The sequence below is a fragment of the Gadus morhua genome, chromosome 2, assembly GCF_902167405.1.
Source record: "Gadus morhua chromosome 2, gadMor3.0, whole genome shotgun sequence".
Lineage (NCBI taxonomy): Eukaryota > Metazoa > Chordata > Actinopteri > Gadiformes > Gadidae > Gadus > Gadus morhua.
In genome coordinates this window covers 22,996,563-23,018,433 of record NC_044049.1, presented here as the reverse complement: position 1 = coordinate 23,018,433, position 21,871 = coordinate 22,996,563, and the positions used below count along the sequence as shown (strand labels likewise).

Genomic DNA, 21,871 nt, shown 5'->3' with positions numbered 1-21,871 from the left:
ATTTACTGTTATGTTAACTTTAAGAATTATACTGATTACTTTTTGGACAAAGTTCAAAGTCTGATAGTGTTCTTTCCTTGTTCAGCTAAAATCTGTTTTATTTTTAAGTGGCAATGTAAAATTATTTGTTATGTCAAATATCCTGCCCCAATTTATAAAAAATAAACGTTATTTTTGAATTGCAGTCACGTTTTTTTTTTTGTGTAGAATTCTGTTCTTTTTTACAACTCACACATCACACATATCAAAAACCTATCACATATTCAAAGCTAACTAAGATATCAATAAGCAAATGTTGCAGCTGAAATGTTCTCCACATCACAAGACATGATATGATACCATCTTTTAAGCACAGTAATTGTTTGTTGTCTCAACATGTCAGTAGAACTACGCAGAAGTGCTTGTCTATGGTAGAAAGGCCTGTAAAAAGCGAAGTCTGAACTGAAGCTGGGTAGCTGGTTTGTATAGTACTGGTGCACCCCCTGTAATCTCAGATGCACCCCAAGGCATTCTGTTCTGGAACCGGGCCTGGTCCCGCGTAGCCGTGTGCACGCTGGGCGTCCTGTACTGCCACCTGCAGCGGGCTATGGACACGGAGGTGGACACCACGGCCAGGGCGCTGCTGCACAAGGCGGCCGAGAGCAACGCCTTCATCCGGGAGGAAGTGGACGCAGCGCTGGGCCACATGGTGCGGCACTGCACGCCGGCACGCTGCATCAACGCCTTCCTGGACGGGGGTTTGAGGTCAGGGGGCTGCACGCACACGCACAACGCAGACACAAACACACTGTATTGCGCCTTGTTATGTTTTCTAGTATATCTACCACAGTAACGGCATTGCAAGATCAAATCTGTGATTTATATAAAGTACAAAGAATCAGCGGCAGATGCAAACGCACAACAGAAAAAATAGACATTTAAACAGGACTTGAGTGTCAAAGGAAACGTTTCTAACATCCTTAATCTGCTTTGGAATGGTAGGTAGGATACTCCAGAGGTCTAGCCGATGTTTCCTTATCTCCGTCCGTTGTGTACTTCTGTGGTTTGTGTCTCTTTGTGTGCGTCCTTCATGTTGAGCCTGTGTGCGTCTGCAGCCACCTGAGCGCGGCGGTGAGGAAGTGCGCCGCCCAGCACCTGGCCGACCTTCTGGAGAGGGTGGGCGTGGCCCGCCTGCTGTCCGGAGGGAAGGACGTGACGGACAGAATCCTCCCGGCCATGGTCAAGCTGGCCCTGGACTCCTCCCCGGAACCCAGGCACGTAGAGCCCCCGGTGGCTTCCTGTGTTGGCTGAAGGCTTTGGCGTGTGTCCAACGGCTCGGTGACGTGCCGGTCTCACTCCTCCCCCTTCAGGTCCTTTGGCCGCCGGATGTTGGTGTTCCTGTCCTCCCACCGGGACTTTGATAGCCTGCTGGAGAAGAACATCCCAACCAAGGACCTTTCCGCCGCCCGCAAGGCGGTCAGTGGACTCAAGGCAAAGGTGCGGAAGGCCCCGCCCTCTCGCCCCACCCTACCGCTTGGTGACGGGTCTGGTGAACGTTGTTGTTGTTGTGTTTGTTGTGTCAGGGTCAGGGTCAGGGTCAGGGTCTGGGTGAGACGCCCCAGACCCCAGCCTCGCTTCCCGGCAGTGGCACCGCCAGGGCCTCGACACTCCAAAGGAAGCTCCCCAAACCGACCATAGCCCCCAGCCCCACCACCACCACTGCCACTCCCACCAACACCGCCACCACCACCACCCCCAGGTGAGACTCCTCCCAGACGCATGACAGCCACCTTGGAAATATGTTGGTGAAAGTAAAAGCCTTACTTATGCTATGAGGTCAGCTCCTCTCTCGGGGTCGTGTTCCAGAGCACACATGATGGCTTTTGTTTGCAATGTCTCTCCTATATTTATTTATGCATTTGTTCGTTTTCTCAACTTGAAGCAAACTTTAAGAATATCTTTTATCTTATTTCCAAGATCATACATATATATGTAGTAAGTATGTATGCAGTTTCATGACATTATATTTTGTGGTACCCTCCAGGGAGCCCAACTGCAAGTACAGCTCCAAACCTCAGGGGCCCATCATCGAAGACAAGGCTGAGTACATCAGGCAGCTCACCGTTCTGCTGGAGTCCAAGGACTTCAGGGAGCGCATCAAAGGCCTCGACCAGCTGGTGGCCGACTGCCAGCACAACCCCAGCATGGTCATCCGCAGCCTGTTCCCGCTCCGTAAAACCCCCCACCGCTCGTAAACGCCCACTACCTCACACTCGCCCTTATCCCCTTTCCTGGTGGGACTCCCTCCTGTCCCCTTTTTGTTCACCTGTTACCCGTTTCTCCCCGCTCCCCCAGGTGTTTGACCTCTTCAGAGACCGCCTGCTGGAGTCCAACCGTAAGGTGAACCTTTACGCCCTGGAGGCCCTGCAGGGGATGGTGCGCCTGCTGAAGGACAACCTGTCCGGGGTGCTAAACCACCTGGTGCCCGCCATCGTGGACAACCACCTCAACTCCAAGAACCGCGCTGTGTACTCGGCCGCCACAGGGCCCCTCTGCGAGCTGGTGCTGAACCTCGGTGAGGGCCCGGTGGGGAGCTGTCCAGAACACGGTCCGGTCTGACCACGGTGTTGTCCTTGTTACTCATGTGTTCGTCCCTTGCCCCTCTCCAGACAACAGCCTCCTCCTTGAGCTGTTCTGCTTCAAGGCACGGGTTCTTAGCGGCCAAGCAAAGGTGGACCTGATCGAGAAGGTTGCAGGTTTGTTAATGGCTAAAATGTTTGTTTGTTTTGTTCTTTGCAATGATCAGCACCAAACATACGTCTACCATTGTGTGGCCAATCAAGCGTCATCTGATCCGCTCTGCCGCCTTCATCTCCTCCGTCTCTTCCTATTCCTCTGTCTCCTCCTCTCCTCTGTCTCCTCCTGTCTCCCATTATTTTGTCTCTTCCTTGGTTTCCACCTCCTTCTCTTCCTGTCTCCTCCCCTCCCCCTTTCCCTCCGTCTCCTCCTCCCCCCCCCCAGAGCTGGTGATGGAGCTGTACCCCCGCCGGCCCCAGCTGGTGGAGCAGAAGGCGCTGCCCCTGCTGTGGGGCCTGCTGGGCCCGTCCAGCGGCAGCGTGCACCGGGCGACTACCAGCCTGTGCCGAGCCCTCCACCATCAGATGGGGCCCGGCCTGCGGCAGAGCGCCGCCTCCCAGCCCCCGAGCGTCGGCAGGGACCTCAACCAGCTGCTGAGAACCATGTCCTGAATAAAAAATGACGTAAGGACGGGAACGAGAAGACTCACTGCTCTCTTTGCACTTTTACAGGTAGCTTGTGTTGCACTTTAACAGGTACAATTTACAATTACAATTAGGGCATTTAGCAGACGCTTTTATCCAAAGCGACTTACATCGGTTAATACACACATTGACACACCGACGGCAGAGTCAACCATGCAAGGTGATAGCCAGGTCGTCGGGAGCAGTTAGGCAGGGCTCCACACTGCGACCAATTGGTCACGTTTTGCGACCAGAATTTGAGAATGCGCGACAAAATTTTTGCTGGTCGTGCATGCGCGTCAGCAAAAATTCAGTCGCGCATTTGCCCCTTTTTTTCTTCTTTATTTTTACACGTTAAACGTGGAAGGGGCGCGTCAATGAATCCGAAATCTGTAGCAGGCAAAAGAGTTTGAGAAAGATAGGGAATGGCCACTAAGTGGCTAATGTGTGGAGGGGGAGGGTCATAGAGATTATCGAGCGCGGGAAACCGCCGCGGGTCTGTGAGAAGGAGAACGATCTCAACCTTCCATTCGAACAATGAGCAAGCGAACAATTTAATCGTTCTTCCTACCTGCGGCACTTGCGGCTAGTAGTGTGCCAGTGCCACGGTCTACAGAGTCGGAGGATGATGGCTGCGAGAATTCAGCTGTTTAAGGTACTGTAATTTCGGCTGTGCATGTATTTTTTGAATTTTCAATTGCTACAATAAATTATGTTGTTGACTTCTAACCCTGCGTTCACACCAAAAGATTAATTTGCTGCCCGAACGCGTTGCCGCCGAAGTTTTGCGGCGCGTCAAAAGTTTTGCAGCGCGGCAAAGGTTCTGCGGCGAGTCAAAGGTTTTGCTGCGCCGCAAAAGTTTTGCTGCGCCGCAGTTTTGATGCGCGGCAAGTTTTTCCCGCGGTGCTTCTGAATTCATTCACAACCATGGCCGACATTACGAGCATTGCATGTCTTTACCTGTTGTGGAAGAGGGAGAGACGGCGGAATGCCCGTCGTTTATGGGTTCATGAGACCATTCGGAGCCGTACAGAGCTCGGTGAATTTCACCGTCTTCTGCAGGAGCTCCGTCTGGATGGCGAACGCTTCCAGCGCTATTTGAGGCTGACTCCAGCACAGTTTGATGACCTGCTAGCTAGGATCGGTGCTAGGATCTCTCGGTTGGACATTTATACTTATATTTATACAACTGTTGTATAATGAGCGTATACATGACTGCTATGACGCCCGATCATTTTGTGAAAGTTTGCATATCAATCCGCGCCTGGAAGTAGAAACAGTTACAAAGTAAACATATGTTGGATGATGGAGAGCGTGTAAATGTTGTTACTCCGGGAGTGAGCAAGGCGATGGAGAGACTAAGGAAAGCTTAGGCACACGGCGAGTGAACTGCTCCATAGGATAAATTGCCGGCGAACCGCTCTATCGGAGCCTTCTCTCGGAGGGACGCTAAAGTGTGTTGCATAGCGACCATCGATGCATAGCGGCAGCCAGGAGGGACTACTTTTTTGTATTCTTTAATTAAACGGCTATTTTGACTTTCTTGGTTTCTTTTTAAATGTAGTGTGTCTATGACTTTCGTTTCGCCATAATAGTAACCGTTGTATAAAAGCAATAGATCAATTCAGTCAGTGGCATGTGCTCATTATGGCGTGATCTATTGCTTAAATATATATGTATTGGACACTTATAACTGGCGTTGAAGATCACCGGGTATGCGGAGACTGCAATTATTATCTTCTCCTCCATTTAAGTAACACTGATTGGCTGTTACGGCATGTCACTCAGTGGCAACGCCTCAGTGGCAACGCCTCAGTGGCAACGCCTCAGTGGCAACGCCTCAGTGGCAACGCCTCAGTGGCAACGCTGATTGGCTGTCATCACGCGTTTGCTCCCGAAAAGTTGAAATATTTCAACTCGAGCAGCATTTGACGCGCCGCAAAATACGCGAACGCGCCCGCCCGCGTCTGATTTGCAGCGCGGCATGCCCGTGCCGCGCTGCAAATCAGATTTTGACGCGCCGCAAATCAAATTTTGCTGCCCGTTTTCTCGGCAGCAAATGCTGCGGCAGCAAAGCGTCTCTACATTCACTTTGAATGGGATCGTGACGCGCGTCAACTTTTTGCATCTTTTGGTGTGAACGCAGGGTAACATGTTCTGCATTCCTGCAAACTTGTCGCTTTTCGACGACAATCACCGTTTTCTTGGTCAATTGGGTCATTCACGTGAATCGCGTAGAACCGAAGAGTTTTTTTAGGGGGGGGGGGGGGGGGAAGCTGTCCTTATGCATGAGACACCTGGCTACCGCGCGAGTCTGATGGAAACTCTTGACATCAATTTGAAGTAGGGGTGTACGGTATAAATGGTATAGAAAGTACACCAGTGTGAATTTGCGCCAAATTGAGATGCCGAAACTATACGGCAAGGTCCGCAAGAGAAACAAATCCATACTATTAAACAATAGTGTTTTTCAGAGATGGAAGTAACTTGAGAAAACATTTTAATTTTTTTTATGCAGTTTTGCGGCCTTACCAGTATTTTACCCCTTCAGAAGCATTTATATCGAAATTAGAAGATACAATTAACATACTGTGATATAATACCGTTACCTTCTATGCCTCAAATCATACCGTGATATACATTTTAGTCCATACCGTACAGCCCAAATTTGAAGGAACTATCTGTTAAATTCAAGGTAGGTCAAGCTTTTTGGGGCAAAAACAACAGCTATTTGTTTGCTTGATTCAACCAACGTTAGCTACCGCTTTTTTGATGCGATATAATTTACAATAATATTGTATTTTTAGGACGAGTCAACGCCGAGTACTGCACGAACGTAGACCTTGCATAAAGTTAGTAAATACTAACAACATAGGGCTCTTAGGACCCTACGAGTACCCCTGGAGCCCTCGTAAGCTACGAGTCATTCCACGACGTTCGTTACCAACGATGCTTTCGGGAAACGGAGTGAAAACTGAACGATGTTGGTACGACGCACGTCACAAACCACTTAGGCTAAAGATGCTTTCGGGAATCAGGGCCCTGAACTATATCATTTGCAAAGCTTCTTACCTGGGCATGTGTGTCGATGGCAGAGCCGTTGTTTCAAAACATAACGTCTTACCTGGGCGAGTGTCGCTGCGGTTTGTGCGCGTGTGTGTGTGTGTTCCTACCTGCGCATGTGTTGATGGTGGAGCCGTTATGTTTAAGGGCGAGTGTCGATGCGGTGTGTGCGTCTGTGTTCTTACCTGCGCGTTTGTCGATGGCGTAGCCGTTATGTTTAAAAACATAACGTCTTACCTCGGCGAGTGTGTAGGTGTATTTGTCTTGACGTGCGGTGTGCGCGTGCATGTGTGTGCATTTCCGTGTTTGTGCGTGTGTGTGCGTAGTGTACATGTGTTGTGTATGTGTGTGCTTGAGATGCATTTGAAGGCATATCAATATTCGGCAATTTCTTTTTTGAGTAACCGGTTAACCGAACTATGAAAAAAAAATAAAAAATGTGTAGCGCACTCATAATGAAGTCTGAAGTTCTTCCATGATCTGGCATTCACTAATCAAAGGCATTCGTTTTCCATCTCTATTAGTTAAATAAATAGGGAAATCAAATCCAATTTGTTCAATTGAGCATTTTAGAAGGAAAAACACAGCTCGAAATCAGTATGCTGAATCAAACGAAACCATCATTTTGGACAAGAATATGAATGAACAGTATTGCATACTTAAGGCACAAACTGAAATAAGATTAGAGTAAATTTAAGCTACAAACTGAATAGATTCAAGTAACTGAAGCACAGCAGCAAAAAGTACAAGTACTGGTGGGCTTGCATATCAACAGAACTCCACTAGCAGCGCATGGGCCTGCCTCATCAACAAAAATATATTTAGTGTAAGACGGAAATACAGTATGTCTAAAACATTTCCAGTTAACATAACACATAAGCCCACCTACTGCATCACTCAGTCATTCTTGAACAAAAAATTTTGCATATCTACGTGCTCGGGGATAGGCGGGTGCGGAAGCGATTCACAATCAAGCCCACCGTGGAAAAGACTCGTCTGGAACGGAGGTTGCCGGTATAGCAAAGTATTCCAAGTATTGAATGGCATTAGTATACCTGTTTAATGAACAATATGTTAGTAATATAGCTAATGAATATATTGAATGAACTCAAGGCAAAAATTAAAAAAATCTCAAAGTCAACTACCCACACCGTTTCGAATAATCAAATATTCGAATTACCGTGCCCATCCCTAGTGCTTATGGTGTATGGGTTTGCGTGTGCTGTGTGTGTGTGTGAGCTGCAGGCTGCTTGGCACATGACCAACTTGAGTAACTGGTGCGACAGGCCTGCTATTATAGTAGTAAGATTAGCATCTGACTGGAAGTGTTCAGAAACGTATTATCTTTCCAGGCTGTTGGACTGGAAAACAAATTTACAGCATATGGAATATTTGAACTGAAATTATCATTTACTAAGCTGAAACGTTAAATAATGGCATTAGCTAGACAGAATTTTTTTCTAGGAAGACCAGCTCGCTGCCATTCGTGCATTTGATTTTAACTGTGGCTGAGTAGCGGAGGTTGATGTCTGCTCGTCCCACTGTCAAATCAACGCTCACGGTCTTTCGTGCCGGGACCGTCACATTGACCTCATCTGATTCTCTGAGGAGTTCATTGTGGACAACAGCACTGCTCTCGTGGTCAGGCTAAATCCACCAGACCCCCCCACCAGTTTCGGGTAGTGATGTTATGGTTTGCGTCAAGGCATCGGGGCGTGTGTCGAGTACCTCGGCTCCTCCCCCAGCGAAGCTCCGTATCGAGTAGGATTCACATAGGCGAAATGACGTAGAGTGTGATGTTCGAGGCTTCATCTCGGGCTGTTCCGCGATATGGGTTCACAATTGGCACATTTTTACAAAAAGAAGACCCTACCCAGTTCCAAGATCACTTTTATGGCTATGTAATTAATCACACTCATTGTCAGTCATCATGCAGTTCTATTATTACAATTATTAGTAGGCTACTGTAGTTATAAGACAATCTATTTTGCCCGGGATGACTTAAAATCTTTGTCAAATGATTTGTTCTCTACCATAAGCTCGGGAGATATTTATGAACGGCAAACCCACACGTATCACTGAAATGACTTTAATTCTTAAACGTTTTGATGTTGTACGAAGCAAACATCACATCATCACAGGAAACTCTTTCTTTCATCATAATTTTATTCACCACTAGGTGTCCCTAGCATACTCATTTGAAGCTTCGAGGTCGAACAACTTTGATGGTTCATCTGGCTGCGAGGCTTTGACGTTTCATGAGGCATCATCTCCGCACCACTACATCTCACCACTCTGATCATGATCCCTACCTCCAGGCTCCACTAGAGAGCATGGAACGGTCATCAATGGCAAGGAGCGGATGAAATGCATCATCACTCATTGCCCGCTTCGCACTCAGAAGGGAACATCAGTTCTCTTCATCGTGGTTAGAGTAACCGATCACTTTCGTACGATATTTCTCAAGTCAAAGACTGTAGAAATTATCCCTGACAGTATGATCTTAATGTTGAAACGGGCGCGGACGTTCTTAGTTTATTGAAACTGAACTCAACATCGGTATAGAGTGACCTTAAAAACTAGTGATCATAAGGGCCAATACGGGTACCACGCACAACTACGTTAACGGAGTGATATGATAAAGAGATATAGAGATAAATAGTCCCCACATCTCTTTGCGAGACACGGGGGTCAGTTGACGAAAGTACCACCCCGCCTGTCGGATTTCAACTCAATCCCCACTGCTTTAGTTCAACTCACATCCGACCTCTCTTTATTTGTTATTCAAAATCCTACCAAGTATTAAACACAGGAAATTCATGTGCATAGGCTACTGCTATATTGTACCGTTATTGTACAGACATTCCAGATTCAGCGTGTGCAAATGACTTGATACTGTCTACAATATGATAACCTGCTCAATGCACATAGAGTGAATTAACAATTTATACTACTTGATATGGCCATCACTAGCATCACATCAAAAGTGAAACATTATTTTATATATTATATACACCTGAGCAATTACACCAGCAATGCAGGTAACTTCAAACGGTTTTCAAGAGCCTACACTGCATCAGTATTTTTGATTGCCTACATAAATATTTACTAAGTGAAATAAACATACTAACGGCGTAACAAATTGCCAACGACTCAGAATAATAACTAATTGTTATTTTGTACATTATCTAGCCTACATTTAACCACTCTGATCATGATACCCACCTCCAGGCTCCACTAGAGAGCATGGAACGGTCATCAATGGCAAGGAGCGGATGAAATGCATCATCACTCACTGCCCGCTTCGCGCTCAGAAGGGAACATCAGTTCTCTTCATCGTGGTTAGGGTACCACGCACAACTACGTTAACGGAGTGATATGATAAAGAGATAGAGATTAATAGTCCCCACATCTCTTTGCGAGACACGGGGGTCCGTTGACGAAAGTACCACCCCGCCTGTCGGAATTCAACTCAATCCCCACTACTTTAGTTCAACTCACATCCGACCTCTCTGTTTATTTATGTTATACAAAGTCCTACCAAGTATTAAACACAGGAAATTCATTTTCATAGTCTACTGCTATATTGTGCCGTTATTGTACAGACATTCCAGATTCAGCGTGTGCAAATGACTTGATAACATACTAACGGCGTAACAAATTACCAAAGACTCAGAATAATGACTAATTGTTATTTTGTACAATATCTATCCTACATCTAACCACTCTGATCATGATCCCTACCTCCAGGCTCCACTAGAGAGCATGGAACGGTCATCAACGGCAAGGAGCAGATGAAATGCATCATCACTCACTGCCCGCTTCGCGCTCAGAAGGGAACATCAGTTCTCTTCATCAAGGTTAGAGTAACCGATGACTTTCGTACGATATTTCTCAAGTCAAAGACTATAGAAATGATCCCTGAAAGTATGATCTTAGCGTTGAAACGGGCGCAGACGGGCACCAATTCATGGGGAAGTCCTTCTCACTGGTGGTTGTGAGGTAGAACTTTCACAATATTTCAGCTCATGTAAAAATAACGGATGGCACTGATACAAATCTTAGTTCATTGAAACTGAACTCAAACATACGTATAGAGTGACGTTCAAAAATAGTGATCATAAGGGCCAATACGGGAACCACGCACAACTACGTTAACGGAGTGATATGATAAAGAGATATAGAGATAAATAGTCCCCACATCTCTTTGCGAGACACGGGGGTCCGTTGACAAAAGTACCACCCCGCCTGTCGGAATTCAACTCAATCCCCACTACTTTAGTTCAACTCACATCCGACCTCTCTGTTTATTGATGATATTCAAAATCCTACCAAGTATTAAACACAGGAAATTCATGTGCATAGTCTACTGCTATACTGTGCCGTTATTGTACAGACATTCCAGATTCAGCGTGTGCAAATGACTTGATACCGTCTACAATATGATAACTTGCACAATGCACATAGAGTGAATTAACAATTTATACTACTTGATATGGCCATCACTCGCATCACATCAAAAGTGAAACATTATTTTATATATTATATACACCTGAGCAGTTACACCAGCAATGCAGGTAACTTCAAACGGTTTACAAGAGCCTACACTGCATCAGTATTTTTGATTGCCTACACAATATTTACCAAGTAAAATAAACATACTAACGGCGTAACTAATTGCCAACGACTCAGAATAATGACTAATTGTTATTTTGTACAATATCTAGCCTACATCTAACCACTCTGATCATGATCCCTACCTCCAGGCTCCACTAGAGAGCATGGAACGGTCATCAATGGCAAGGAGCAGATGAAATGCATCATCACTCACTGCCCGCTTCGTGCTCAGAAGGGAACATCAGTTCTCTTCATCATGGTTAGAGTAACGGATCACTTTCGTACGATATTTCTCAAGTCAAAGACTATAGAAATGATCCCTGAAAGTATGATCTTAATGTTGAAACGGGCGCGGACGGGCACCAATTCATGGGGTAGTCCTTCTCACTGGTGGTTGTGAGGTAGAACTTTCACAATATTTCAGCTCATGTAAAAATAACGGATGGCACTGATACAAATCTTAGTTCATTGAAACTGAACTCAAACATCGGCATAGAGTGACGTTCAAAACTAGTGATCATAAGGGCCAATACGTGTACCACGCACAACTACGTTAACGGAGTGATATGATAAAGAGATATAGAGATAAATAGTCCCCACATCTCTTTGCGAGACACGGGGGTCCGTTGACGAAAGTACCACCCCGCCTGTCGGAATTCAACTCAATCCCCACTGCTTTAGTTCAACTCACATCCGACCTCTCTGTTTATTGATGTTATTCAAAATCCTACCAAGTATTAAACACAGGAAATTCATGTGCATAGTCTACTGCTATACTGTGCCGTTATTGTACAGACATTCCAGATTCAGCGTGTGCAAATGACTTGATACCGTCTACAATATGATAACTTGCACAATGCACATAGAGTGAATTAACAATTTATTCTACTTGATATGGCCATCACTCGCATCACATCAAAAGTGAAACATTATTTTATATATTATATACACCTGAGCAGTTACACCAGCAATGCAGGTAACTTCAAACGGTTTACAAGAACCTACACTGCATCAGTATTTTTGATTGCCTACACAATATTTACTAAGTAAAATAAACATACTAACGCCGTAACAAATTGCCAGCGACTCAGATTAATGACTAATTGTTATTTTGTACAATATCTAGCCTACATCTAACCACTCTGATCATGATCCCCACATCCAGGCTCCACTAGAGAGCATGGAACGGTCATCAATGGCAAGGAGCAGATGAAATGCATCTTCACTCACTGCCCGCTTCGCGCTCAGAAGGGAACATCAGTTCTCTTCATCGTGGTTAGAGTAACCGATCACTTTCGTACGATATTTCTCAAGTCAAAGACTATAGAAATGATCCCTGAAACTATGATCTTAGTGTTGAAACGGGCGCGGACGGGCACCAATTCATGGGGTAGTCCTTCTCACTGGTGGTTGTGAGGTAGAACTTTCACAATATTTCAGCTCATGTAAAAATAACGGATGGCACTGATACAAATCTTAGTTCATTGAAACTGAACTCAAACATCGGCATAGAGTGACGTTCAAAACTAGTGATCATAAGGGCCAATACGGGTACCAAGCACAACTACGTTAACGGAGTGATATGATAAAGAGATATAGAGATAAATAGTCCCCACATCTCTTTGCGAGACACGGGGGTCCGTTGACGAAAGTACCACCCCGCCTGTCGGAATTCAACTCAATCCCCACTGCTTTATTTCAACTCACATCCGACCTCTCTGTTTATTGATGTTATTCAAAATCCTACCAAGTATTAAACACAGGAAATTCATGTGCATAGTCTACTGCTATATTGTGCCGTTATTGTACAGACATTCCAGATTCAGCGTGTGCAAATGACTTGATACTGTCTACAATATGATAACTTGCACAATGCACATAGAGTGAATTAACAATTTATACTACTTGATATGGCCATCACTCGCATCACATCAAAAGTGAAATATTATTTTATATATTATATGCACCTGAGCAGTTACACGAGCAATGCAGATAACTTCAAACGGTTTACAAGAGCCTACACTGCATCAGTATTTTGATTGCCTACACAATATTTACTAAGTAAAATAAACATACTAACGCCGTAACAAATTGCCAACGACTCAGATTAATGACTAATTGTTATTTTGTACAATATCTAGCCTACATCTAACCACTCTGATCATGATCCCCACATCCAGGCTCCACTAGACAGCATGGAACGGTCATCAATGGCAAGGAGCGGATGAAATGCATCTTCACTCACTGCCCGCTTCGTGCTCAGAAGGGAACATCAGTTCTCTTCATCATGGTTAGAGTAACGGATCACTTTCGTACGATATTTCTCAAGTCAAAGACTATAGAAATGATCCCTGAAAGTATGATCTTAATGTTGAAACGGGCGCGGCCGGCACCAATTCATGGGGTAGTCCTTCTCACTGGTGGTTGTGAGGTAGAACTTTCACAATATTTCAGCTCATGTAAAAATAACGGATGGCACTGATACAAATCTTAGTTCATTGAAACTGAACTCAAACATCGGCATAGAGTGACGTTCAAAACTAGTGATCATAAGGGCCAATACGGGTACCACGCACAACTACGTTAACGGAGTGATATGATAAAGAGATATAGAGATAAATAGTCCCCACATCTCTTTGCGAGACACGGGGGTCCGTTGACGAAAGTACCACCCCGCCTGTCGGAATTCAACTCAATCCCCACTGCTTTAGTTCAACTCATATCCGACCTCTCTGTTTATTGATGTTATTCAAAATCCTACCAAGTATTAAACACAGGAAATTCATGTGCATAGTCTACTGCTATACTGTGCCGTTATTGTACAGACATTGCAGATTCAGCGTGTGCAAATGACTTGATACCGTCTACAATATGATAACTTGCACAATGCACATAGAGTGAATTAACAATTAATTCTACTTGATATGGCCATCACTCGCATCACATCAAAAGTGAAACATTATTTTATATATTATATACACCTGAGCAGTTACACCAGCAATGCAGGTAACTTCAAACGGTTTACAAGAACCTACACTGCATCAGTATTTTTGATTGCCTACACAATATTTACAATGTAAAATAAACATACTAACGGCATAACAAATTGCCAACGACTCAGAATACTGACTAATTGTTATTTTGTACAATATCTAGCCTACATCTAACCACTCTGATCATGATCCCTACCTCCAGGCTCCACTAGAGAGCATGGAACGGTCATCAATGGCAAGGAGCAGATGAAATGCATCATCACTCACTGCCCGCTTCGCGCTCAGAAGAGAACATCAGTTCTCTTCATCGTGGTTTGAGTAACCGATCACTTTCGTACGATATTTCTCAAGTCAAAGACTATAGAAATGAACCCTGAAAGTATGATCTTAGTGTTGAAACGGGCGCGGACGGGCACCAATTCATGGGGTAGTCCTTCTCACTGGTGGTTGTGAGGTAGAACTTTCACAATATTTCAGCTCATGTAAAAATAACGGATGGCACTGATACAAATCTTAGTTCATTGAAACTGAACTCAAACTTCGGCATAGAGTGACGTTCAAAACTAGTGATCATAAGGGCCAATACGGGTACCACGCACAACTACGTTAACGGAGTGATTTGATAAAGAGATATAGAGATAAATAGTCCCCACATCTCTTTGCGAGACACGGGGGTCCGTTGACGAAAGTACCAGCCCGCCTGTCGGAATTCAACTCAATCCCCACTGCTTTATTTCAACTCACATCCGACCTCTCTGTTTATTGATATTATTCAAAATCCTACCAAGTATTAAACACAGGAAATTCATGTGCATAGTCTACTGCTATATTGTGCCGTTATTGTACACACATTCCAGATTCAGCGTGTGCAAATGACTTGATACTGTCTACAATATGATAACTTGCACAATGCACATAGAGTGAATTAACAATTTATACTACTTGATATGGCCATCACTCGCATCACATCAAAAGTGAAATATTATTTCATATATTATGTACACCTGAGCAGTTACACGAGCAATGCAGATAACTTCAAACGGTTTACAAGAGCCTACACTGCATCAGTATTTTTGATTGCCTACACAATATTTACTAAGTAAAATAAACATACTAACGCCGTAACAAATTGCCAACGACTCAGATTAATGACTAATTGTTATTTTGTACAATATCTAGCCTACATCTAACCACTCTGATCATGATCCCCACATCCAGGCTCCACTAGAGAGCATGGAACGGTCATCAATGGCAAGGAGCGGATGAAATGCATCATCACTCACTGCCCGCTTCGCGCTCAGAAGGGAACACCAGTTCTCTTCATCGTGGTTAGAGTAACCGATCACATTCGTACGATATTTCTCAAGTGAAAAACTATAGAAATTATCCCTGAAAGTATGTTCTTAGTATTGAAACGGGCGCGGAGGGGCACCAATTCATGGGGTAGTCCTTCTCACTGGTGGTTGTGAGGTAGAACTTTCACAATATTTCAGCTCATGTAAAAATAACGGATGGCACTGATACAAATCTTAGTTCATTGAAACTGAACTCAAACTTCGGCATAGAGTGACGTTCAAAACTAGTGATCATAAGGGCCAATACGGGTACCACGCACAACTACGTTAACGGAGTGATATGATAAAGAGATATAGAGATAAATAGTCCCCACATCTCTTTGCGAGACACGGGGGTCCGTTGACGAAAGTACCACCCCGCCTGTCGGAATTCAACTCAATCCCCACTGCTTTATTTCAACTCACATCCGACCTCTCTGTTTATTGATGTTATTCAAAATCCTACCAAGTATTAAACACAGGAAATTCATGTGCATAGTCTACTGCTATATTGTGCCGTTATTGTACAGACATTCCAGATTCAGCCTGTGCAAATGACTTGATACTGTCTACAATATGATAACTTGCACAATGCACATAGAGTGAATTAACAATTTATACTACTTGATATGGCCATCACTCGCATCACATCAAAAGTGAAATATTATTTTATATATTATATACACCTGAGCAGTTACACGAGCAATGCAGATAACTTCAAACGGTTTACAAGAGCCTACACTGCATCAGTATTTTTGATTGCCTACACAATATTTACTAAGTAAAATAAACATACTAACGCCGTAACAAATTGCCAGCGACTCAGATTAATGACTAATTGTTATTTTGTACAATATCTAGCCTACATCTAACCACTCTGATCATGATCCCCACATCCAGGCTCCACTAGAGAGCATGGAACGGTCATCAATGGCAAGGAGCAGATGAAATGCATCTTCACTCACTGCCCGCTTCGCGCTCAGAAGGGAACATCAGTTCTCTTCATCGTGGTTAGAGTAACCGATCACTTTCGTACGATATTTCTCAAGTCAAAGACTATAGAAATGATCCCTGAAAGTATGATCTTAGTGTTGAAACGGGCGCGGACGGGCACCAATTCATGGGGTAGTCCTTCTCACTGGTGGTTGTGAGGTAGAACTTTCACAATATTTCAGCTCATGTAAAAATAACGGATGGCACTGATACAAATCTTAGTTCATTGAAACTGAACTCAAACATCGGCATAGAGTGACGTTCAAAACTAGTGATCATAAGGGCCAATACGGGTACCACGCACAACTACGTTAACGGAGTGATATGATAAACAGATATAGAGATAAATAGTCCCCACATCTCTTTGCGAGACGCGGGGGTCCGTTGACGAAAGTACCACCCCGCCTGTCGGAATTCAACTCAATCCCCACTGCTTTATTTCAACTCACATCCGACCTCTCTGTTTATTGATGTTATTCAAAATCCTACCAAGTATTAAACACAGGAAATTCATGTGCATAGTCTACTGCTATATTGTGCCGTTATTGTACAGACATTCCAGATTCAGCGTGTGCAAATGACTTGATACTGTCTACAATATGATAACTTGCACAATGCACATAGAGTGAATTAACAATTTATACTACTTGATATGGCCATCACTCGCATCACATCAAAAGTGAAATATTATTTTATATATTATATGCACCTGAGCAGTTACACGAGCAATGCAGATAACTTCAAACGGTTTACAAGAGCCTACACTGCATCAGTATTTTTGATTGCCTACACAATATTTACTAAGTAAAATAAACATACTAACGCCGTAACAAATTGCCAGCGACTCAGATTAATGACTAATTGTTATTTTGTACAATATCTAGCCTACATCTAACCACTCTGATCATGATCCCCACATCCAGGCTCCACTAGAGAGCATGGAACGGTCATCAATGGCAAGGAGCAGATGAAATGCATCTTCACTCACTGCCCGCTTCGCGCTCAGAAGGGAACATCAGTTCTCTTCATCGTGGTTAGAGTAACCGATCACTTTCGTACGATATTTCTCAAGTCAAAGACTATAGAAATGATCCCTGAAAGTATGATCTTAGTGTTGAAACGGGCGCGGACGGGCACCAATTCATGGGGTAGTCCTTCTCACTGGTGGTTGTGAGGTAGAACTTTCACAATATTTCAGCTCATGTAAAAATAACGGATGGCACTGATACAAATCTTAGTTCATTGAAACTGAACTCAAACATCGGCATAGAGTGACGTTCAAAACTAGTGATCATAAGGGCCAATACGGGTACCACGCACAACTACGTTAACGGAGTGATATGATAAAGAGATATAGAGATAAATAGTCCCCACATCTCTTTGCGAGACGCGGGGGTCCGTTGACGAAAGTACCACCCCGCCTGTCGGAATTCAACTCAATCCCCACTGCTTTATTTCAACTCACATCCGACCTCTCTGTTTATTGATGTTATTCAAAATCCTACCAAGTATTAAACACAGGAAATTCATGTGCATAGTCTACTGCTATATTGTGCCGTTATTGTACAGACATTCCAGATTCAGCGTGTGCAAATGACTTGATACTGTCTACAATATGATAACTTGCACAATGCACATAGAGTGAATTAACAATTTATACTACTTGATATGGCCATCACTCGCATCACATCAAAAGTGAAATATTATTTTATATATTATATGCACCTGAGCAGTTACACGAGCAATGCAGATAACTTCAAACGGTTTACAAGAGCCTACACTGCATCAGTATTTTTGATTGCCTACACAATATTTACTAAGTAAAATAAACATACTAACGCCGTAACAAATTGCCAACGACTCAGATTAATGACTAATTGTTATTTTGTACAATATCTAGCCTACATCTAACCACTCTGATCATGATCCCCACATCCAGGCTCCACTAGAGAGCATGGAACGGTCATCAATGGCAAGGAGCGGATGAAATGCATCATCACTCACTGCCCGCTTCGCGCTCAGAAGGGAACATCAGTTCTCTTCATCATGGTTAGAGTAACCGATCACTTTCTTACGATATTTCTCAAGTCAATGACTATAGAAATGATCCCTGAAAGTATGATCTTAGTGTTGAAACGGGCGCGGACAGGCACCAATTCATGGGGTAGTCCTTCTCACTGGTGGTTGTGAGGTAGAACTTTCACAATATTTCAGCTCATGTAAAAATAACGGATGGCACTGATACAAATCTTAGTTCATTGAAACTGAACTCAAACATCGGCATAGAGTGACGTTCAAAACTAGTGATCATAAGGGCCAATACGGGTACCACGCACAACTACGTTAACGGAGTGATATGATAAAGAGATATAGAGATAAATAGTCCCCACATCTCTTTGCGAGACACGGGGGTCCGTTGACGAAAGTACCACCCCGCCTGTCGGAATTCAACTCAATCCCCACTGCTTTATTTCAACTCACATCCGACCTCTCTGTTTATTGATGTTATTCAAAATCCTACCAAGTATTAAACACAGGAAATTCATGTGCATGGTCTACTGCTATATTGTGCCGTTATTGTACAGACATTCCAGATTCAGCGTGTGCAAATGACTTGATACCGTCTACAATATGATAACTTGCACAATGCACATAGAGTGAATTAACAATTTATACTACTTGATATGGCCATCACTCGCATCACATCAAAAGTGAAACATTATTTTATATATTATATACACCTGAGCAGTTACACCAGCAATGCAGGTAACTTCAAACGGTTTACAAGAGCCTACACTGCATCAGTATTTTTGATTGCCTACACAATATTTACTAAGTAAAATAAACATACTAACGCCGTAACAAATTGCCAACGACTCAGATTAATGACTAATTGTTATTTTGTACAATATCTAGCCTACATCTAACCACTCTGATCATGATCCCCACATCCAGGCTCCACTAGAGAGCATGGAACGGTCATCAATGGCAAGGAGCGGATGAAATGCATCATCACTCACTGCCCGCTTCGCGCTCAGAAGGGAACATCAGTTCTCTTCATCATGGTTAGAGTAACCGATCACTTTCTTACGATATTTCTCAAGTCAATGACTATAGAAATGATCCCTGAAAGTATGATCTTAGTGTTGAAACGGGCGCGGACGGGCACCAATTCATGGGGTAGTCCTTCTCACTGGTGGTTGTGAGGTAGAACTTTCACAATATTTCAGCTCATGTAAAAATAACGGATGGCACTGATACAAATCTTAGTTCATTGAAACTGAACTCAAACATCGGCATAGAGTGACGTTCAAAACTAGTGATCATAAGGGCCAATACGGGTACCACGCACAACTACGTTAACGGAGTGATATGATAAAGAGATATAGAGATAAATAGTCCCCACATCTCTTTGCGAGACACGGGGGTCCGTTGACGAAAGTACCACCCCGCCTGTCGGAATTCAACTCAATCCCCACTGCTTTACTTCAACTCACATCCGACCTCTCTGTTTATTGATGTTATTCAAAATCCTACCAAGTATTAAACACAGGAAATTCATGTGCATGGTCTACTGCTATATTGTGCCGTTATTGTACAGACATTCCAGATTCAGCGTGTGCAAATGACTTGATACCGTCTACAATATGATAACTTGCACAATGCACATAGAGTGAATTAACAATTTATACTACTTGATATGGCCATCACTCGCATCACATCAAAAGTGAAACATTATTTTATATATTATATACACCTGAGCAGTTACACCAGCAATGCAGGTAACTTCAAACGGTTTACAAGAGCCTACACTGCATCAGTATTTTTGATTGCCTACACAATATTTACTAAGTAAAATAAACATACTAACGGCGTAACTAATTGCCAACGACTCAGATAAATGACTAATTGTTATTTTGTACAATATCTAGCCTACATCTAACCACTCTGATCATGATCCCTACCTCCAGGCTCCACTAGAGAGCATGGAACAGTCATCAATGGCAAGGAGCGGATGAAATGCATCATCACTCACTGCCCGCTTCGCGCTCAGAAGGGAACATCAGTTCTCTTCATCATGGTTAGAGTAACGGATCACTTTCGTACGATATTTCTCAAGTCAAAGACTATAGAAATGATCCCTGAAAGTATGATCTTAGTGTTGAAACGGGCGCGGACGGGCACCAATTCATGGGGTAGTCCTTCTCACTGGTGGTTGTGAGGTAGAACTTTCACAATATTTCAGCTCATGTAAAAATAACGGATGGCACTGATACAAATCTTAGTTCATTGAAACTGAACTCAAACATCGGCATAGAGTGACGTTCAAAACTAGTGATCATAAGGGCCAATACGGGTACCACGCACAACTACGTTAACGGAGTGATATGATAAAGAGATATAGAGATAAATAGTCCCCACATCTCTTTGCGAGACACGGGGGTCCGTTGACGAAAGTACCACCCCGCCTGTCGGAATTCAACTCAATCCCCACTGCTTTAGTTCAACTCACATCCGACCTCTCTGTTTATTGATGTTATTCAAAATCCTACCAAGTATTAAACACAGGAAATTCATGTGCATAGTCTACTGCTATATTGTGCCGTTATTGTACAGACATTCCAGATTCAGCGTGTGCAAATGACTTGATACTGTCTACAATATGATAACTTGCACAATGCACATAGAGTGAATTAACAATTTATACTACTTGATATGGCCATCACTCGCATCACATCAAAAGTGAAACATTATTTTATATATTATATACACCTGAGCAGTTACACCAGCAATGCAGGTAACTTCAAACGGTTTACAAGAACCTACACTGCATCAGTATTTTTGATTGCCTACACAATATTTACTAAGTAAAATAAACATACTAACGCCGTAACAAACTGCCAACGACTCAGATTAATGGCTAATTGTTATTTTGTACAATATCTAGCCTACATCTAACCACTCTGATCATGATCCCCACATCCAGGCTCCACTAGAGAGCATGGAACGGTCATCAATGGCAAGGAGCGGATGAAATGCATCATCACTCACTGCCCGCTTCGCGCTCAGAAGGGAACATCAGTTCTCTTCATCGTGGTTAGAGTAACCGATCACTTTCGTACGATATTTCTCAAGTCAAAGACTATAGAAATTATCCCTGAAAGTATGATCTTACTGTCGATACGGGCGCGGACGGGCACCAATTCATGGGGTAGTCCTTCTCACTGGTGGTTGTGAGGTAGAACTTTCACAATATTTCAGCTCATGTAAAAATAACGGATGGCACTGATAAAAAATCTTAGTTCATTGAAACTGAACTCAAACATCGGTATAGAGTGACGTTCAAAACTAGTGATCATAAGGGCCAATACGGGTACCACGCACAACTACGTTAACAGAGTGATATGATAAAGAGATATAGAGATAAATAGTCCCCACATCTCTTTGCGAGACACGGGGGTCCGTTGACGAAAGTACCACCCCGCCTGTCGGAATTCAACTCAATCCCCACTGCTTTAGTTCAACACACATCCGACCTCTCTGTTTATTGATGTTATTCAAAATCCTACCAAGTATTAAGCACAGGAAATTCATGTGCATAGTCTACTGCTATATTGTGCCGTTATTGTAC

The 21,871-nt window shown here is 43.5% G+C and overlaps 1 protein-coding gene, 13 non-coding genes and 1 pseudogene across 14 annotated transcripts; 1 reads left to right on the top strand and 14 right to left on the bottom strand.

Annotated features, from left to right (window-relative positions):
• The first annotated feature begins 586 nt into the window (after window positions 1-586).
• On the top strand, window positions 587-1,721 carry LOC115557123 (TOG array regulator of axonemal microtubules protein 1-like). Its single transcript, XM_030374718.1, has 3 exons — window positions 587-744; window positions 1,095-1,476; window positions 1,563-1,721. The coding sequence occupies exons 1-2, from the start codon at window positions 587-589 to the stop codon at window positions 1,288-1,290; spliced, it is 354 nt and encodes a 117-aa protein (XP_030230578.1). The 3' UTR covers window positions 1,291-1,476; window positions 1,563-1,721.
• Window positions 1,722-8,591: 6,870 nt separating this feature from the next.
• LOC115539448 (small nucleolar RNA U3) lies at window positions 8,592-8,807 on the bottom strand. Its single transcript, XR_003975906.1, has one exon. It is a non-coding gene; the product is annotated as a small nucleolar RNA U3 (small nucleolar RNA).
• Window positions 8,808-9,504: 697 nt separating this feature from the next.
• On the bottom strand, window positions 9,505-9,709 carry LOC115539465 (uncharacterized; annotated as a pseudogene).
• Window positions 9,710-10,023: 314 nt separating this feature from the next.
• Window positions 10,024-10,239, bottom strand: LOC115539433 (small nucleolar RNA U3). Its single transcript, XR_003975893.1, has one exon. It is a non-coding gene; the product is annotated as a small nucleolar RNA U3 (small nucleolar RNA).
• Window positions 10,240-11,039: 800 nt separating this feature from the next.
• On the bottom strand, window positions 11,040-11,255 carry LOC115539535 (small nucleolar RNA U3). Its single transcript, XR_003975979.1, has one exon. It is a non-coding gene; the product is annotated as a small nucleolar RNA U3 (small nucleolar RNA).
• An 800-nt stretch (window positions 11,256-12,055) lies between these two features.
• On the bottom strand, window positions 12,056-12,271 carry LOC115539449 (small nucleolar RNA U3). Its single transcript, XR_003975907.1, has one exon. It is a non-coding gene; the product is annotated as a small nucleolar RNA U3 (small nucleolar RNA).
• A 799-nt stretch (window positions 12,272-13,070) lies between these two features.
• On the bottom strand, window positions 13,071-13,286 carry LOC115539456 (small nucleolar RNA U3). The gene has a single exon (XR_003975914.1). It is a non-coding gene; the product is annotated as a small nucleolar RNA U3 (small nucleolar RNA).
• A 799-nt stretch (window positions 13,287-14,085) lies between these two features.
• Window positions 14,086-14,301, bottom strand: LOC115539498 (small nucleolar RNA U3). The gene has a single exon (XR_003975947.1). It is a non-coding gene; the product is annotated as a small nucleolar RNA U3 (small nucleolar RNA).
• An 800-nt stretch (window positions 14,302-15,101) lies between these two features.
• Window positions 15,102-15,317, bottom strand: LOC115539436 (small nucleolar RNA U3). Its single transcript, XR_003975896.1, has one exon. It is a non-coding gene; the product is annotated as a small nucleolar RNA U3 (small nucleolar RNA).
• Window positions 15,318-16,117: 800 nt separating this feature from the next.
• On the bottom strand, window positions 16,118-16,333 carry LOC115539533 (small nucleolar RNA U3). Its single transcript, XR_003975978.1, has one exon. It is a non-coding gene; the product is annotated as a small nucleolar RNA U3 (small nucleolar RNA).
• Window positions 16,334-17,133: 800 nt separating this feature from the next.
• On the bottom strand, window positions 17,134-17,349 carry LOC115539532 (small nucleolar RNA U3). The gene has a single exon (XR_003975977.1). It is a non-coding gene; the product is annotated as a small nucleolar RNA U3 (small nucleolar RNA).
• Window positions 17,350-18,149: 800 nt separating this feature from the next.
• Window positions 18,150-18,365, bottom strand: LOC115539418 (small nucleolar RNA U3). The gene has a single exon (XR_003975878.1). It is a non-coding gene; the product is annotated as a small nucleolar RNA U3 (small nucleolar RNA).
• Window positions 18,366-19,165: 800 nt separating this feature from the next.
• LOC115539539 (small nucleolar RNA U3) lies at window positions 19,166-19,381 on the bottom strand. Its single transcript, XR_003975983.1, has one exon. It is a non-coding gene; the product is annotated as a small nucleolar RNA U3 (small nucleolar RNA).
• An 800-nt stretch (window positions 19,382-20,181) lies between these two features.
• On the bottom strand, window positions 20,182-20,397 carry LOC115539528 (small nucleolar RNA U3). Its single transcript, XR_003975973.1, has one exon. It is a non-coding gene; the product is annotated as a small nucleolar RNA U3 (small nucleolar RNA).
• An 800-nt stretch (window positions 20,398-21,197) lies between these two features.
• Window positions 21,198-21,413, bottom strand: LOC115539427 (small nucleolar RNA U3). Its single transcript, XR_003975887.1, has one exon. It is a non-coding gene; the product is annotated as a small nucleolar RNA U3 (small nucleolar RNA).
• Between the last annotated feature and the right edge of the window lie 458 nt (window positions 21,414-21,871).

What these genes read in the sequence shown, in the direction of transcription:
- LOC115557123 (XM_030374718.1), top strand. Translation starts at nt 587, where the DNA reads ATGGACACGGAGGTGGACACCACGGCCAGGGCGCTGCTGCACAAGGCG. An exon ending in TTCCTGGACGGGGGTTTGAG is followed by an intron (nt 745 to 1,094) that starts GTCAGGGGGCTG and finishes GTGCGTCTGCAG; the next exon opens with CCACCTGAGCGCGGCGGTGA.